Here is a 17,676-nt window from a genome sequence, read left to right as displayed (position 1 = left end):
TAAGTAAATATGGAAAATCCATTCTGCCATTTAATTTTAAAAGGTTACTAGAACTGAAAGATAATAAAAATTCTTATTCTTTTGGTGCTTGCTGTAAGTGGAACGCAGCCAGAGCTCTTTGACGTATCAACCATTACAAGATTCAACCTTTAATCATTTTTGAGCTAATAAAAATAGAATTTCTAGGAGGAAAGCATATTCACCGTAGGAATTTTTTTTTTTAAAGAAACCCCCTTTCACCCACCTTGCATTCTATAGATAAAAAATAGCACATAAGAAAAAATCCAAACCCTAACAAAATAAAAACACACTGCACTTCAAATCATTGTCTATCAAACATAGCTGGCTGCTGAGCAAGTCTGAATATGACAAAGAACTATCTGGCTTCATGCTGTTAAATTTGCAGATTGATTTTCATGAACACTGACCACCACAACTGAGGATGGTCAGCTGGCAGCCCTGTGAAAACAAATACCTCAGTAGAAATCCCTTCTCCCAGCTGCAGATGCCTGAAAAGGTTAGAAAATAATGGAAGGCCATAGGTCTTTCGCCTCCAGAAAACATTATGGGGTGAGGAAACCACAGAAGGATGTTTGTAGCATGGACTACCGCAGAGATGAAAGCTGTATCTGTATGTGGTGAGAGAAGTAGTGTCAGGAGGGTAGCAGATGTCTTTCAGGGATTTATTAGGCTAGCATAATAATGAAATCCATGCTTATGTAACAGTTTTCTCCCAGAGAAGAGAGATTCATAGTATTGTGATTGAATTTACTGTAATTTTAATTAAGGAGTACTTCTGCTTTATTATTTAAATGAATATGATTATATTTTATCCACTGTTACAGAATTTAGTTCCTTTCACCCCTAGAACATTTCTGATCACACCACTCTGTATTGTTGTCTGAAGCCACAACAACTTAGTTTGCATAGATATTTCACAAATATTTGATCAGTGACTAGGAATGATTTTTGAGGGAAAACAATGGGGGAGTGTTTCCCTGGTACAGGATATGACCAAAAATAAAATAAAATAAAATAAAACAAGGGTAGAATTCAGTTTGCTTGGTTTTTATGCTTCTCTGAAGTCCGAAGCACCTTTTCTAGCTTCGTACATGGGATTCCCCACAGCCACCTGCTGCCTCCAGCATGATGGCTGTAAGGTTCCTTTCTCTTGAGCCAGAGGTGTAGACCACCACAGGAGACAGACAAGCTCTGGCAATTTGGAAGGCTTTCACTCAGTCTTCCACCCATTCAGGAAACATGAATTTCAGCATTATTTAGGCTCAGAGAGGTTAATTCAGTCTTTCAAGTTCAAGCACCAAGGTGTGTGTAATTTCAGGTTCAAGGTCTTCCCTTAGGCAAAGCATCATTCTGACAATAATACATGGGTAAGATGCCCAGTCATTCAGCTGGCAAGAAACCATCAGTGCATTGCACTGGGAGCAGGGAAACTAGGATTCCAGTTCAAATTCCCAGTGATCACTTTTGTGCCATACAAATATAAGTTACAAGTGTACTGCAGGGTGTGAAATCCACCCTGTGGTGAGCAGGCCCTACTTCTTCGTTACCCAGAGTACAGTACAGACATTGAACCATTATGAATAAAGATGCTGCCACTTGGCCTCATCTCCAGATGCTCCCAAGGAACACAGAGCTTCATTTCAGTGAGGCTCCTCAAGGGACAGATATTTCAGCATACTCAGGTGGCCACAGGTGAGAGATCAAGAAATTCCAAGGCTGAGTAGGGAAGTGCTGATAAAAACCTAATCAGGCGTAGACATTTTGTATGAGCTGAGGGCTCAGGAAGGCTTTAGGCAGACCAGATCAGACCCCGGTTTCTCACAGATTACTCTTCAGTATAGCCATGAGAGGCCTCACTCCTCATGGGATAAAGAGTAAAGTTCTCCAGCAGAAGGAATGTGCTCCTCAGGAAGAACTGCAGTATTAAGCCACCACAGCCACATCTCCCCTACAGTAATTCTTTTGTGCATTTACATCACACAATGAGAATTTGAGGCATGCATGTGTATGTATTGCACGTTCTCATGTTTAAATTCCCCAAATGGTTGTCCTGGAATTAAAATAAGAAATACACATAAACATACGTGCTTACACACAAATAAATATGTATATATTTCCATGTTAAATTAACTTTATGACAACTTAATATTTTAGAAAGATTCTATGGAACCAATAATTCCAGTCTTTGACCCCTGCTCTTCAATGTATAAATTCACTGAGACCTGTCGCTGTCCTACAGCTCAACAGTGCTTGAAACAGGTCTTTCTTGAAACTGAATCATGTAGTGAAAATTAATTATCTAGTTTACATAGAAGTTGTAATGAAAAAGTTAGTCTTTAAAGGTTACCAATAAACCAAGCAAACTGAAAAAAAACACACAAAACTAAAAATCAAGCCAAAACAAAAGCCTTTAATTAAACTGAAAAGTTATGTAGCATCATTTAGCTAAAAGAAGGAGAGGGATGGAGGGTTAAAGGAAATTGCCATAGTAAATCATCCATTATTTAGCTATGAGAGTTCTTTTTGTTCCTGTTTCATTTTACTGCTATTAAATTGAACATTCATAGCTAATGTGTAGCATTCAAGCCACTGAGGTGTTCTAAGCCAGTAATGAGTTTTTTGTTTCTTTTTTTAATAACAATTTATATATTCAGAGCACATAAATTCAAATCAAGCAGAGAATTTCCTTGCTTTAATTTTCCCTCCCTCATGACACGGCATTAACTTGCTTTTCCTACTGCTTTGATCCACTTCTACAATTATCACCATCTCACACTCCCTCACTGTCACCTCCCAGCTTCATCAAAGTTAATGAATTATGCAGCAGAAGATCAGGCTGGAAGCTGAAGATCAGCTGTGTAACTTACACAGCTGCTATCTGCATGCAGCACAGAGGTATTCAAAACCACTGAGTCCTAGCACATACACGGCAAAGGTTGTGCACTGCTATGCTATCAGTCAATTTATCTGTACGGCTTTGAAGACGTCTCCTTATCCTTTGTTTGCTTTACTACAATGTACTTTAATTTTCAGCAATCTCAGTTAAAAGGAAGATTCTTAGGAGCAGAAAAATCCTTGTCCTTCTTTCCAAATTCACGTACCTGACCTTAAACTAACAGCAAGCTTTTTAGCTTGTTCATAAAGGACAAAAAGTTCAACACATCTTCTACAGGCATCAACATATTTAACAACTGGAAAATCTGATTCTACATCTGTCGTCTACTTGGGCATAAAACATAAGCTCTAACCATGGATTTCATACATCAGACTAAGAAATTTTGAAAGAATAATTTTAACTTCAGAATTTACTTTTTTTTTCACTACTAAGGCCATCCTGCTTACATTGTAGTTTAATCACCTGGAAATATAAATCATAGCAACATTAGTGGAGAGTAAGAACCAGAGCACGAATATATATATTATTTGAATAATATACATGAATATATATGTATATAAGATATATGTTTGTGCTCTGGTTATGTATATGTTATACATATATATTTAAATCAGAAATATATTCATAAGGTTTTTGGCAGCATACTGTATTTAAATATTTCTGTTGGAAAAGTTAATGCCATTTAGAGAACCTCTTATAGCTGCTTTTTTTTAAAAAAAATAAAAAGAAACATTACTCATCTGGTACAGGAAATAAAGCAAAATACTGAACAACTGTATTAAAAAAAAAAGAAATATTAGAACACATATTCCTAAAGAAAGTTTTGTCCAGAAAGATGAATTTAGCAATTAGTATACAAGGATACAACACAAAATACTGCAGCCATTCTCAGCAGGTATACCCATATGAGTATGGTCATAAGAATAATCTACATGAAAATACTTGATTTTTCTATGGAATCAGAAAATTGGTTATCACCAGTGGTGAAACTATGAAGGCCGACCAAAAATATCTACAGAAAAGTCAACTGCTTCTGCAGTAGAATTCTTAATGCTACTACAGTTTCTAAAATGGACATTAGACCCTTCAACGTCAACCTAGGTGTGGTGTCCACATCATTCATTACAAAAGAATATTATTTTTCTAAAGAAAAATAATGGAAGAAATCAACAATCTGATGAATGGCTATTCATATGTGTTCATCTAATCACATGAATGAACTACCAGAGCTCAGTGATAATACAGCTGTCTATTCAGAAGTTAGAGCCAGGACAGAAAGCTTCAAGAGAGCTTTAGGATGCAGGATGTGGCTACAGGTCTTCATGACTGCAATCAGTTAGCAGAAAAAATTTCCAGGAATTCTATGCACTCACACTGAATCACATCTCAATCCTAATTAAGGAAAGGCATCTCTAGAACCAATTTCTTCTATTACTTCCTCCAAGGCCTCTAGTCATCAAGTTTCTTGCAGCTGGACTTCTATACAGCTACAATAAAAGCATCCTGATCCCACAGTTAAGGTTTATCACACCAAGCGTATGTGCTTAAAGTGCTGTGACTACACAGCAGAGGGTACAGACCAGGTGCTTTGGAGCATGCATCAAAGAGCACACTGAAAGTTGGATGTGTGTATCCAGTTCACAAGTCCAATCCTGACGCTCACCAAGACTGAACCAGTAAGAAGCAATTTCTACCACACTTGTGATTTAAGATTAACCCTTCCAAGGTTTCCATTTCAAGGCATGGGTTTAATGCTTTCTGCTAAGCTAAATAAGCAGTTTGACTTCAGGTACAAGCAGTCATATATTTTTGTTATCAGCTGGGAGACAGGTAGCTGCTGAAAGGCACAGTATGGCTTTCTGCTGCAATTGACCTAATTTCACTGGCTGGTGGCAGAGGTGTGCAGTTAAGCGTGAGAATTTCATGTGGAAAGAGCAAAGGGAAATTATTTAAAGTTGAGCAGAAACAAGATGCAGCGTGTGTTGGCCAAGCTTATGGTGGTCTGTCTAACAAATGCAGCCATGACCCAATTGTTGCTTGATTTGCCATGACAGAGTTAGAAGTGCAAGTGAATGGCACTGCATACTTTTTACATAAAAATAAGGCTGCACTAAGCAAAGTAGCATATGCGTTTCACATGTCAACTTTGAACAAGCCCCAGAGATAAATTGAAGACATATTTATCAGGCAAGAACATCCAGAATTTGTGCTACTGAGTGGTGCTGCTCAAGTTCCACAGGTCTGAGAAGAAGCATGGGGAAGTTCTCCATGAAAAGATGTATTATCCATGGAGTCTGAGCATCCTTTCTCCCTGGAGAGTATTTCTTGGAAAGCACAACATAATTCACCTGCATTTGTCAAATTTGTCTCTCATTCTCTCATTTATACTAATATAAAAATGCTTGATTTGCATTCATCATGGAAAAATAAAATAACCTTCCCCTACACATTCAATTTCTGCAATATCACACTGCTAACATTTGGGGTATAAAATAATGCATTTATGTCAGTACTTGCACATCTATGTAAAAAAAAAAACCAACCAAACAAAAAACCACTGTGTAAAAAAAGAGATCATGAATAACATCACATGATCTCAACATAGATTCCAACATGTTTCATTCTGAGAGGATCACAACAGTTCAGTTCCTTTATCAGTACTGTGCAACAGGGATGAAGTAAGAATAAAGAACTGAACTGAAAAATTGAGAGGGAATTTGGAGGACAGACTACAGTTGCCAAAAATCACAGCATGGTCCTCATACCCTGACAAACTACAAAGAGTTCAAAACAGTGCCCTGCAGAGAACCAGATTATTTTAAGAAAGACTTCCATTATCATATCTGAGTATACCTAAAAAGCTTTTTGCTCTAAATCCCACTTATCAAATTTTCCTGTTTACATTTATGAAATCATTATAAATAGAGGAAGTCCAAGGATTTGGAAAGCATTACAATATGATCCAGGAGATAGCATTTTATCTCATCATCCATAAAAGCACATGCATAAGAGCTATAGAAGGATGTTGAGGAAAAGGCGAATTTCTTTTGAACATTTATGATTTTGCTGCATTGTTTCATTATTCAAGTCAAGCATCATAAAGGAAAAAAAAATTAGTTTCAATAAAAGATGTTAGCAGAAGCTGTTTTGTGAGGTTTCAAACACTTGACATCAAAATCTTGGCTATCTCCTCTGCTGTCCCCTTCCTTGCATTTTCTAGATCACTTTTCCTCATAGACTCATTAGACATATTGTTTCCTTCAAAGCCAAACTAACAAGGTCTTACAGGAAATACCTGTATTCAGGAAAACCAAGCCCAGATCTGAAAAAACAAAGAAACCCAAGGAACTGCAAAAAAATGCGGAAAAACTGAATAAGTAGCAAACATATGAAACATTTTTGTAAAATTCTAAGATAGATAGTTTTTTTATGGTTTGCTTTTTCTCCAAATGAAATGGTATCTACTCCAAAATTCATTTCATGTGCATACAGTCCAGAGTTTCATATGTGCCTCAAGTTTAGTATTTCCTATCAGCTGGAATTTGCTAGCTCCCCAAAAAACCTGAGTCTGTGGAGGTTGAACTGCTCATTGCTCACTGAAACTTAAAAACCTGTTCCTTTCTTTTTCTACGCAAGAATTAAGTTAGGATAATATCTGGAAAGATTTCATACTATTCCTATATGCTTTACTTTACAGAAATGCAAGATTCAGTCTTGTAAATACATCCATAATGTTTCAGATGAATTTTAGTAACATCTCAAATTTTTTGAACTGTAAATGCAAAAATAATTTCAGCAACCTACTCCTTCTGACCTGGCTCAGTTCCCAAGAGTCCAAAGGAGTTCCTACATTAAAGAACATACCATAGAAAAGGTAGGTGTTACTTACATGAGTCCAAAAAACCTACACATAAAACACAGTAGCTTCTACATGAAACAAGTCAATAATTCCTCGTATTTGCCTATTTTGCCAAACTGAACAATGTTTTTCCCATCATCTTTATTTACATATAGTCTGATGAGTTTTAGCTAATTAACAGCAAGTGAAGAAATCCACATCTATCGTGCCATACCATAATTGTATGAAATCCGTGCCGTATCACAGTTGCTTTAAGGTATAAATAACATGCAAAAATCTTCTCCTAAACATAAAAACTATTCATAGGAGATGACACAACAACAGCCTGTCATTCAGGAATCCTGCTTCTCAGTGTATACACCTAATGGTTTCTGCTTTCAATAGTTTCTGCACAGACTGATCACTTATGCAATCAGAAAGAATACTGCAAACAGTAATAACTCACGTTTCTGCACTTTCAGTTGACTAAATGGAAGATTATCTTGAGGCAGAATACACTCTTGAATTATATATAGGAAGAAATGCAAGCACTGAAGTACAGTGAAAATTCTGAACTGCCTCAATAACTCCTTTTAGTTTGCCTTGGAACTGTTTTAGAAAGCCAGGCTTTTAAAGGAGATTAAAAATGGAATTTACATGAAAGTTTAAGGGAATGCAGTTCTTTGAATTCTAATGGAAGAGCTATGCCTTTAGTTACAGAGCTACATAAAACACCCTAACCTGCAAGACAAAACTGACAGAAGATTCAGCTATCTAACATCAATAAAACACAGGTTAAAAGGGACATTTTTCTGAATATTAACTTTTAATTGACTTTAGGCCTAGTTTTATTATTTCTTTGTTTTAAAAATTCAAAAAATATTTACATTCCAAGCTTCCTGCCAGTAAAAGTGGAATAAATCCTGTTACACATATTTTCTTACAACACAGCAGAAGACTTGGGTAATCATGTGAAATCCTTTGATTTCACTGCCAGATGAAATACGATGAAAATAAAGCACTACTGCAGCAAGCAAAGAGAGGATGTCAGTAGAGAACTTACAATTAGTTGACATCCAGTATTAGGATGCTTGTACTAAAAAAAAATAATAATAATTTAAGTCAACTTAAACTATTTGCCTAATTTCAGAATACTCATGATTAAAATGTAAACCTGGTAAAAAGTGTTAGTTACCAGGTTGAATTTCTGAAATAATTACATGGATCTCCTCATATGTATACTAATACTTTGAAACACACAGTACTGAAAGTTGGGTATTAATTTTGATAGCATACATTGAAATGCCAGAAGAAAATATGGAAGAAGAGAACTTTAAAATAATTTTTTAAGTTTCCTTCCTTTTCTTTCTGAAGCTTGATTCTCCAATTACAAGACATTATCCTAAGAACACTTACAGGTGAACAATACTTTACAAGACCTACCCGCAGTTATTTCTGTAACTTGTGTAATACTGACATGATATGTACAAGAAGCAACTGCTTATGATTGCAACTACTGAGCAGTATATGAAATTTGAAACAAATAATTCAATAAACAGAAAAGTTATAAAGAAACATCTTCAGAATTCTTCAATTCCAAAGCAAGAATCACTATAAGCGAGAATACTTCTCATAAAAACAGATTCCGAGAACTGTAAGTTAAATTCCTCATGATAGTGTACAAAACAACTGATTAAAACTTTTGTCAAAAGAAATAAAAACCCCAAAACAGATTTTTAAAAAGTCAATACTTGTAGAAAATATTGAATACTTTGGCTCCAGAAATTGGATGAATGTAGCATACCTTTGTAAAGGTAATACAGAAGGTGTTATTAAGTTTTACTGTGGAAAGTCAATAGTAAAACACAAGGATGTTACCTGCATATAGTATCAAAGTTGCCAATTATTTTTTGATAAAATGAAGAAGGAAAATGTATGTATGATACAGCCTATTTCCATACATAACTTTTACATCAAATGTTACCTCTTAAGAGCTTCTCTAAGCTCCCTATGTTTCTCTTTCCTAGAATTAAAATCTACTTTACTTTTTCTTTCCTGCACCTCTCAAAATATAGTTTCACCGATGCAAAAGCCAAAATACCTAAATCCTACACTCAGAATCATATCCAGGTATGAAAGAAAGCTCATCTTAAGCCCTGCCATAATGTTTTTATTAATTGTTTTAGGAGTAAAAATCTGATCACTTCATCAAATAAATGCAGTATAGATATGTCAAGAAAACAAGAATTAATACCTGGTTGACTGAAAATTTCCAAATTGATAAGCAAACTCTCCATGGTATAGCACCATCAAAAATGGTGTAAGAAATGAAGAGTGTAACAGTATTTCATAACATTTTTCATATAAATTGGCGTTTAATAAGCTTTCTTTATGCAGAAAGAAAGAAATTAGTGATCAACAATAAACATAAGTAATCATGGCATACAACACTTATGAAGAAATGATCTTGGGGGAAAATACTAAAATTCACCCAGATCTGGTATGATTTATCAATTTATATTGCCTAGTTCAAAAGATAGCTTCTCATCAGTTAAGTTACGCACACGCACAGTATATTTGATATCAAATTTAGCTGGAGGATATGCTGAAATATACTAATTTGTGCAGAAGAGCTGATATGATGTACAGTGGCCTAAAGCTATAAGAGGAACCCTATGGGGAATGATGAAACACACTTTTAACAAATGCTTGCTGTATTAATAATGGAAATCTAGGATCATTTTCTATCATTTAAATTGTTTGCAAGGACATACGTAGTTAATACCCTAAACTGACTCATAAATCTTCAAAAAAGCTTATACTTGAGACAAAGAATAGCTGCTTTCTATACTGACAATCTGCTCTTTTCTGTTTACTTTTTCTTAGCTAGTTAAACAGTTCACCAATCTTGAAGTCATCATACATCCGTTCACACAGAAATCAATTTGCCTGGTATTAGTTACATTTGTGTATCATATCCCAGATATCTGTCTCATCTTTTCACGTCTGAAAAGTTGTATTCATGTTAAGCTAAACACCCTTGGCACAATGTAGGAATTTAAACTGCTGTTGTTCTTGAAAGCCACTTTCTACATATCCCAGCAGATTCAGAAAAATAAAAGTTTTCCAGCTTCTACGAGTTAACTTTGACCGCAGATACACAAGGTCAGAATAGTTTCATCTTTCCTGCATGCCTTCAAACCAAACGTTCTATCACACTAAAACTAACTGTTAATTAACAGGGCATAGATAAGCAGAAAACCCTACCATACCTCCCAAGCGGCCATTATCTAATCTGACTTCACAATAACTCCAGTGATACTCAGATGATTAGGTCTTAAGAACTTGAGAATTATGCATTATCAGAAGAGAAAAAATGTTAAAATAAGCAAAGATTTATACAAACACATTTTTCTACACATTCCTTCCATACATATACTGATGCGCCATGACACCTCTATCTGCAATTGACACAGAACATAATTATACATACCACAGTTTGGTGGTTAACTTGAATCACTTCATCTCCAGCATGGATTTTCTTGCACCGATCTGCAGGTGACTGAATTTAAAATAAAAGAGATGATAAAGAATACAGTCCTTACTGGTCATCATCTCTCTTTCAGCAGTATGATTGCTAAGGTATGTAGATCAGGTTAGATTGATAATTACATTCCACTGTGAAACGAACAATTAAAGAAATGTTTAATAAATCAATTCATTGTTGTTGGTGAAAAATAATATGTACTACTGTACACAATACAATCAACTGTTAAGGAAGCTATGTATATATATTATTAAAGGATAATCAAGTCTTAAAAATTTCTTTATCATTCTACTCAAAGCCACCTGATATCTCTCAAGTCTTAACAGATAGTTAAGAACCTATCAAGGCGAATTTGAAATTGCTTCATGAAAAAATTTCCCAACATTGCCTTTTGAGTTACTTTTAAATATTTCAATAGATTCAAAAGAACTTCAGTAAATCACTGTTGCTAGAAGAACACACAAAGAAAAGAAGTTTAGGCCAGCTACCAGGCAGAAAGATCACGTAACTTACACGGTAACTTAGTGTCTCGGTCATTATTATGGTGAAAGTACTGAAGTATTGAAAAAAGCAATACAATCCTAAGGTAACACTTTCAAGAAGCAAAGTAGCTTTTCTCTTTGCTTTTGCCTCAAAAAAACAAAACAAAACAAAAAAACCCAACAACCACAACCCAAAAACAACAACAAAAAAACACCCCACAAAACACGCAACAAAAAGAAAACCAATCAACAGAAGAACCTTTATCCTCTTCTACTACCTATATTTACAGTAGACCAGCTGTTTTCTGAGGCAAGAAAAAAAACACCAAAAACACACCAAAAAAACCCCCTTATGTTTGAAGGAAAATAACTTCCTTAAGCTTTTCGTAGAGTGACAATTCTAACTTTCTCTCAATACTGTAGCCTCCAGCCTAAGTCACTTAATCAACTGAAAGGCAGAAGTTGAAATTGACAATCTAAAAAAAAAACACCAAAAACAACATGTTGCTCAGGAGCAGATTTTCAAATACCTGCTATGAATTCTAAAGGAATAAAGAAAATGAAATTAATTTTCAGGTAAGATAACACATAGTCTTGATAACATGCAACAAGGCTGCTAAGTGGATTATTTGTGATAACCTGTGTACTACATTCCATGTTCAAAATACGTGTTCCATAGCTGTGCTATGACTCTCTAATGCAATCTCATGTGCATCATGGCTTGGATTAAGAATGGTTTTTAAAAGAAACAGAGAAACCCAAGAGAAATATGTGTCTAAAAGATATGTCACTCACAACTCAGTTCTAGGAGGCATTGTTTACAACATCCTAAGTCAAGGTAGGCTGATAGAAGTGTAATTTTATTTACATAAAGAAAAGCTGCCTTGGCTGATCAGCACTATTTCTTGGGGGAAAAATTTTAGCACTAACAACTGTGTACCAGGAATCTACCTTCTGTCTGATGCTTCACCACTCACACCTGCTCATTCACTCTGCTAACAATCTTTACAGTCCTGCTGCGTAATATCACTATTTTAGATCCAATATTTTTACACCTAAGAATTTCAAAATGTCTATGCTAGTGAATCCTGTGTCATTACCCTTGAACATAATGGGATTTTATTACAATATCATCTTTCTCCTGTACTGACTTCAGCACTTGCAGCTTAAATCTCGACAAAACTGGTATTTTTTGTGCAGCAGTTTGCTGAGACAGTAAAATAAAGGGGAATCTTCAGACTGGAAAAGTCTACTGTAAAGAAAACAAATAAATGATTGCAATTATGCTTGGAATACAATTCAACATGACAGTGAAATCATTTATACTGGAGTCTCAAGGCTGTTGTTTTATGAACAAGTTTCAATTCCTTAATACTTTTTTGACAAGAATACACAAGTTAAGAAATAAAATCTTTTATCATTATTTAAGGAAAATAGAAAAGCATCGACAAACTTCTTTTTTTATTATGATTTTCTGATCTTTAAGCAAAGCATCAATTTGTGAAGCTCTAAAGGGAGAAATATTGTGTCACATGACATCGTTAGCTAATAATTTAGTTTAACAGGGACTCGAACAGATGGAAGTACCTGTTGCTGATGCTTATCCATTCATATCATATAAGCTAATCGAAATCAAATTTATTCTTCAAAATGCATTTAGTTTTGATCTTTAGGTTAAATGTTGTCTTTGTCCCATTCCCCCAGTACACCAAAACTGCCTGAAAGACCAACTCATACAACCCTGCTCCCTTTATTTCTCTTGAAAGGCCTGTCTTCCCTGAGTACACCCTGCAAACCCAACCAGTGGACCGTGCATGCGTGAGAACACTGGATCACATCCTTTCAAGTTACAATCCTGCTGTAGATGTAGCCCATGACATTTCTTAGAAAACATTATTTTCTATTAGAAAAACAAATTACCAAATGATTTTATTTGGAGGATACATTTGTTTTGTCATTTAAAAGACTGTCTCTAATTTGGTCTAGACAGGCTACTCAGTATGAAAGCTGTAATCTCTTGTTGGAATAATGCATCCTTTAGAATTGTTATTTTCAAACAAGAGTGGGAAGACACAAACCAGAAAATTCATGTTGCTCTAATGCTACAGGATCACTAGACAGAAGCTCTTCCAAAGCAGTGACCTATAAGAAAACTTGGTCACTCATACTTCAAGGCTCAGAGCTCCACTAATCTCAACTGTAGAACTGATGTGTTGGGAAAGATGGCTCCTAATGCTGAATGGCAAGATGCAAATTCAGTTTTGTAGCTGAACATCAAAAACTTCAAATTGCAAATAGAGAAAGCAGAACTGTGGATTAAAATGCTATATTAGATTAGGCAGCTAGTATTGCCATACTACTGTGTTTATTAAAAAGACAAGTGTTTCTCTGAGATCTGTCAGGAACATGTCAGATAAAAAGTTGTGCCAATGTCTTATCACAATGAGCGGAATTGGAAAGATAAAGGCTGTAAACTTTTGTTCAGAAGGAAGAGATTTGGACTAGAGTTTTCCTAGAACTTCAACTGCACCAAAAATGGTAAACAGGGCAGCATCAATGAATCAGATTGAATCTGCATCATCACCACCTTATGCTGACCATGCTGCTTCGATGTTTCTCCTCACATCTATCAGAATCACGTTACTTCTTCATTAAATAAAGTGGCTAGCAACTGTGCGTTTAAAAGAACACACACACTTTACTTTCCCTAAGGCACAACTCATTTTCACTAACATTTTAGCACACAACAGGCTTTTCCCTACATAGCAGACTGCAGTTTCTTGGTTTGCTATGAGAACCTTAGGGCTGTTACAATGAATGAGCATCAGTAACAAAAGCAGAAAAGCCATCATAACTGAAGCTTCCTGACATGGTTCTAAATTACGTTCATGAATCACAAAAGATAAATGTTTTGAGGGAATGCATTAAGATTATTTTTATCATCGCCCCTGGGAAATTAAAACCACCATTAGCGACTTACAGAGAGAAATGGTTCCTTGTATAATCAGATATCCAGCCGTAAAAAGCATACTCTCTTACGCTTTCTAGAGTTGGCTCAACTATGCTTATGCTGTTTTTTAGCTTTGCTAATTTTACTGATGATATTTGGAGTTTCAGGTATAAGTACCTACAATTTTTATTTCAAGAGTAAATTTCCATGTACCTTCCTTATTCTTGGGCAGCATCATGAGAAGTTCTACAACAGATATCATTTGCTGGATAAAACATGGATATCCTGCCCATATCAAAAGGAAAAAAAAAAAAAAAGAGGCTATCAGATGGCAATTTCTACGAAGGGATAAAACAGCAATCCCATTTTATTCAGATTTAAACAGAGCCTCGCTGAAGATCAGATGTAACAGCTGCAAATAGTGTGCAGGTAGTTTCACAATATGACACAGTAATAGAATAAAACATTTCTGACAGCTTTAAGAAAGTGCCATCAAAATCTTCACAAAGAAGAAAAATTTCGAAAAAAATTTGAAACAGTTCAGTATTGTTTAGTAGGTTGGTCTGTGTTTATTGAAGTTTATAATGATCATCTTGCTCATTTCTTAACAGCATGCTATTACCCTATACGTGGTGGACAAAAAGGCGTATTTCAGCAGCTGAAAATTGGTCTATTGTGTTATGCTTGCTGTTTAATACTTTCAGTGAGAATTAGTACACCAGTAATAAGTGCTCCTTTCAATAGGCATTGCTCAGTTCATGCAGAAACGTGTTTATTTGTCAGTATGGAGGCACATCTTCACTTCCATGCACTTATTTATTACAAAACAAAGCTTGACATATGGAAAATATAAAAGCTGTTTTTCTAATACTGCAGCAAACTCCAGCATTTCAATCTACATATAACAAAGATTTACCTTTTTTTCACAGAGCAAGAACTCCAAGGTAACCACCTCTTATTTCAATCAACTGAATCATTTTAGGTGTCTTACAAGAGCAAATCAAGACTGATTCTCCTGGTTCTCAGCTGAGAACTACTGTTTCAATTCTGAGATAAACAAGCAAAAGCATTTCTGCTGCCCAACATGCTACTGGTCCTCATCAGCCAACTAGCACACTTTGACAAGCAAAATGTAGTCTACAGCAAAGGGAAAGCATAAACCACAAGTAATGTCAAAAAGGCTTCCAGGCCTGTACGTACAGTATTAACAATACTTACATTTTCTGTTGTTCCAGTAATTACATGGAGACCATCATATGTTGACTTAATGTACATACCCTAAGAAAAAGACATTATGGGAAAGAATTTTTAAAGTGTTTCACAAATGATCACCATCCAAACATAACTTGCATATCTCTAAAAGAAAAGCCTTTTTTTCCCCCAGATTTGGTGGACTTTTAGTACAGGTCACAAGGAACTAGTATTTGGGTAGGACGGGTCTCTCTGACACACACAGAGAACAACAGCCCAAATGATTCCAGCCCTAGTTAGCAAGAGCAGCCTAAAAATTACCACAGTCACGTCCATAAATACTTCACAGCTTTCTTTTGCTTTGGAAGCCACAGAAGACTAGAGTCCAGTCCACACAAACATGCCTTTCAAACTGATAACCAATGCTGTGAAGCATGCTGGCAAAATGAATCTAAGACTTTCTGACTGTCTTTACTCATCTCAGTGGGCAGTTCAGCTATAAAACTGAATAATGACAACTTAAACATCAACTTTATTAGCATTGCCACTTCTTTCATAAACTATGGAAGCAAAGGGATAGCTTATGGACAAGTTACAAGTTCCTACATGGGTACTTTGGGATAGAACCTCAAATCTGTTTTTTCATCAAGTTAAAATTAGAACATTTTGATAGCAAACTCTAAAATAATTCAAAAAAAAGGAAAAAGGAGAGAATTACATACACTGCATGTTTAGCAATTTCTGAGGAAGTTCTCTTTCCTTAACTACTTCACAGGAAGCAAGTAAATACTGAGCACTCAAGCAAATGTTATCTCCATCATCATCTCTTTCTCCTCTTAAGCAGAGCGCTACAAAGAAACCTGTTTCTAGTTGACTAACAGGGTGCATATACCAGTGATAAATGGTAAAGAGCAAAGATGACTTATCCATTTTAGCTAATCTAATTTGGGACCAGAATTCACAAACATTGATAGTGGAAAAGAGGAAGTATTCCCTACTTAAGGTGGTGACATCACAACAAGAAAAAAAAAAAAAATATATATATATATATATATATATATGCATTTCTCAGGAGGCAATGCTCAAAATTAACTTTTATTTTGCTCGGCACAATATAAGAAAAAATTTCATCCCTGGAAGAGTGGTAAAGCACTGGAACAGGCTGCCCAGGGAGGTGGTTAGTCACTATCCTTGGAGGTGTTCAACAAATATAGATGAAGTACTAAAAAATACAATTCAGTGAGTAGCATTGGTAGCAGGTAGATGGTTGGACCACATGATCTTAGAGGCCTTTTCCAACCTTTATGATTCTGTGTGACAATAAGAGCATGAAATCTAGTTGTCATATTGGGCTGCCACAGCTGGAAGAGCACAAAGGAAGGATCTGTTCCCTCAGGCAGGTAAGAGCCCCTAACATTATTTTTCACCTTCTACCTCCTCTATCCACCTTAAATAACATTCCATTGATTGTCTCCATGCACGTGGTTTCCTCAGTCATATCAAATACAGTACAGACGTTTCTTATACAGTTATCCTCACAACACCCCTGTGAGGTAGGGAAACACTAATATACACACATTTTAAAGACAGAGTAATGAGTCACATAATAGATACGTTGTTTTTGAGGTGTGGGGGTTTTTTGGGTTTGTTTGTTGGGATTTTTTTTGTTTTGTTTTGTTTTTTTTTGTTGTTGTTGTTTCTAATCCCTACCCCGAACAAAACAAAAAACAGCATAACATCACTCTTAAGATTGCGATCTAAGTGACCTGACCAGACACCATGCAACACGGCAAGAGTTGAAACCACAGTGCTGGCAGGAATTATGTGTCAGGTTCATGCAGAGCAATATCTGAAGGAAGTCACAATTTTGTTTATGCTGATAATAAGTTACTGCTTTCAAGTTAAATATCAAAATGAAAGCATAGGATAAAGTTTCACACTTAATATTAACTTCATGTTCAATTTCATGCATTATTCTGAAGGATGGTAAAATCTTCTAAGTATGCTATTGTGGAGTAGTGAACCTTGCATCCAATCTAATCTTTCCTAGAAATCTAAAAGAACTTCAAGAAGCAAAAGAGAATAAAGATTTTTGAATTTTTTTCTTTAAAGGCTAAAATCAAGACACTGTGCACATCAGAAGAGAAGCTGTAATAAATTCTGCACATGCAAAGTTAAGAAGAAATGTTACACTGATACTATGCCACATTATTTGAAAGAACCAATACCAATCTGTTTACAAAACAGCTTTTAAATGGGGAGAAGTAACATTTTGCCATTTCCAAAAGCAATGCAATGGAAGATGAGCTACCCCTCCACACACACACCCCACTGCTTGCTTTAAGTGAATCATGCATCAGAAACGGTACAGAAAAGAGATAGGACACGTTTCCTCTGAAATGAAAGAATACCAAAAACGTTTACAGTTTTTCCTCCCTGCCTCCTTATGGCTGCACAGTATCAACAAGACTCTTAATGATCAGTGTGCACCATTCTTTCCACTAAAACAAATTGGCAGATACACAGCTTCTATATTCAAAGACAATGCCAAAGATCCTAAGAACTTCTTTAATCTGAGGGATTCTTATAAAAGAAAAAGTAATGCATTTTATATGGCTAAGATAACTACAGAAACCATCCTGGGAATAAACAAGAACAAACAAATTCCTTGATTAAAGATCAGGTAACTTGTGCTTCATTACATCACAGATTGTTATGATCAGTTATAGGCAGAAATCCAATTTCAAACCA

At 35.5% G+C, this 17,676-nt stretch overlaps 1 protein-coding gene across 4 annotated transcripts in view; it reads right to left on the bottom strand.

The window, feature by feature from the left end:
* Window positions 1-17,676, bottom strand: part of CNKSR2 (connector enhancer of kinase suppressor of Ras 2) — a gene marked incomplete at both ends in the record, with an annotated part of 204,118 nt that overhangs the window by 97,714 nt on the left and 88,728 nt on the right. For all 4 annotated transcript variants that reach the window (XM_079536249.1, XM_079536250.1, XM_079536251.1 and 1 more), the window contains 2 exons: window positions 10,249-10,317; window positions 14,953-15,012. In XM_079536249.1, coding sequence (XP_079392375.1) covers window positions 10,249-10,317; window positions 14,953-15,012 — 129 coding nt within the window. The remainder of the gene's footprint in view (window positions 1-10,248; window positions 10,318-14,952; window positions 15,013-17,676) is intronic.

Source organism: Tetrao urogallus (genome assembly GCF_951394365.1).
Source record: "Tetrao urogallus genome assembly, chromosome: 1".
Classification (NCBI taxonomy): domain Eukaryota; kingdom Metazoa; phylum Chordata; class Aves; order Galliformes; family Phasianidae; genus Tetrao; species Tetrao urogallus.
Note: the sequence above shows the minus strand (reverse complement) of the source record. Positions and strands in the feature narration are given on the sequence as shown.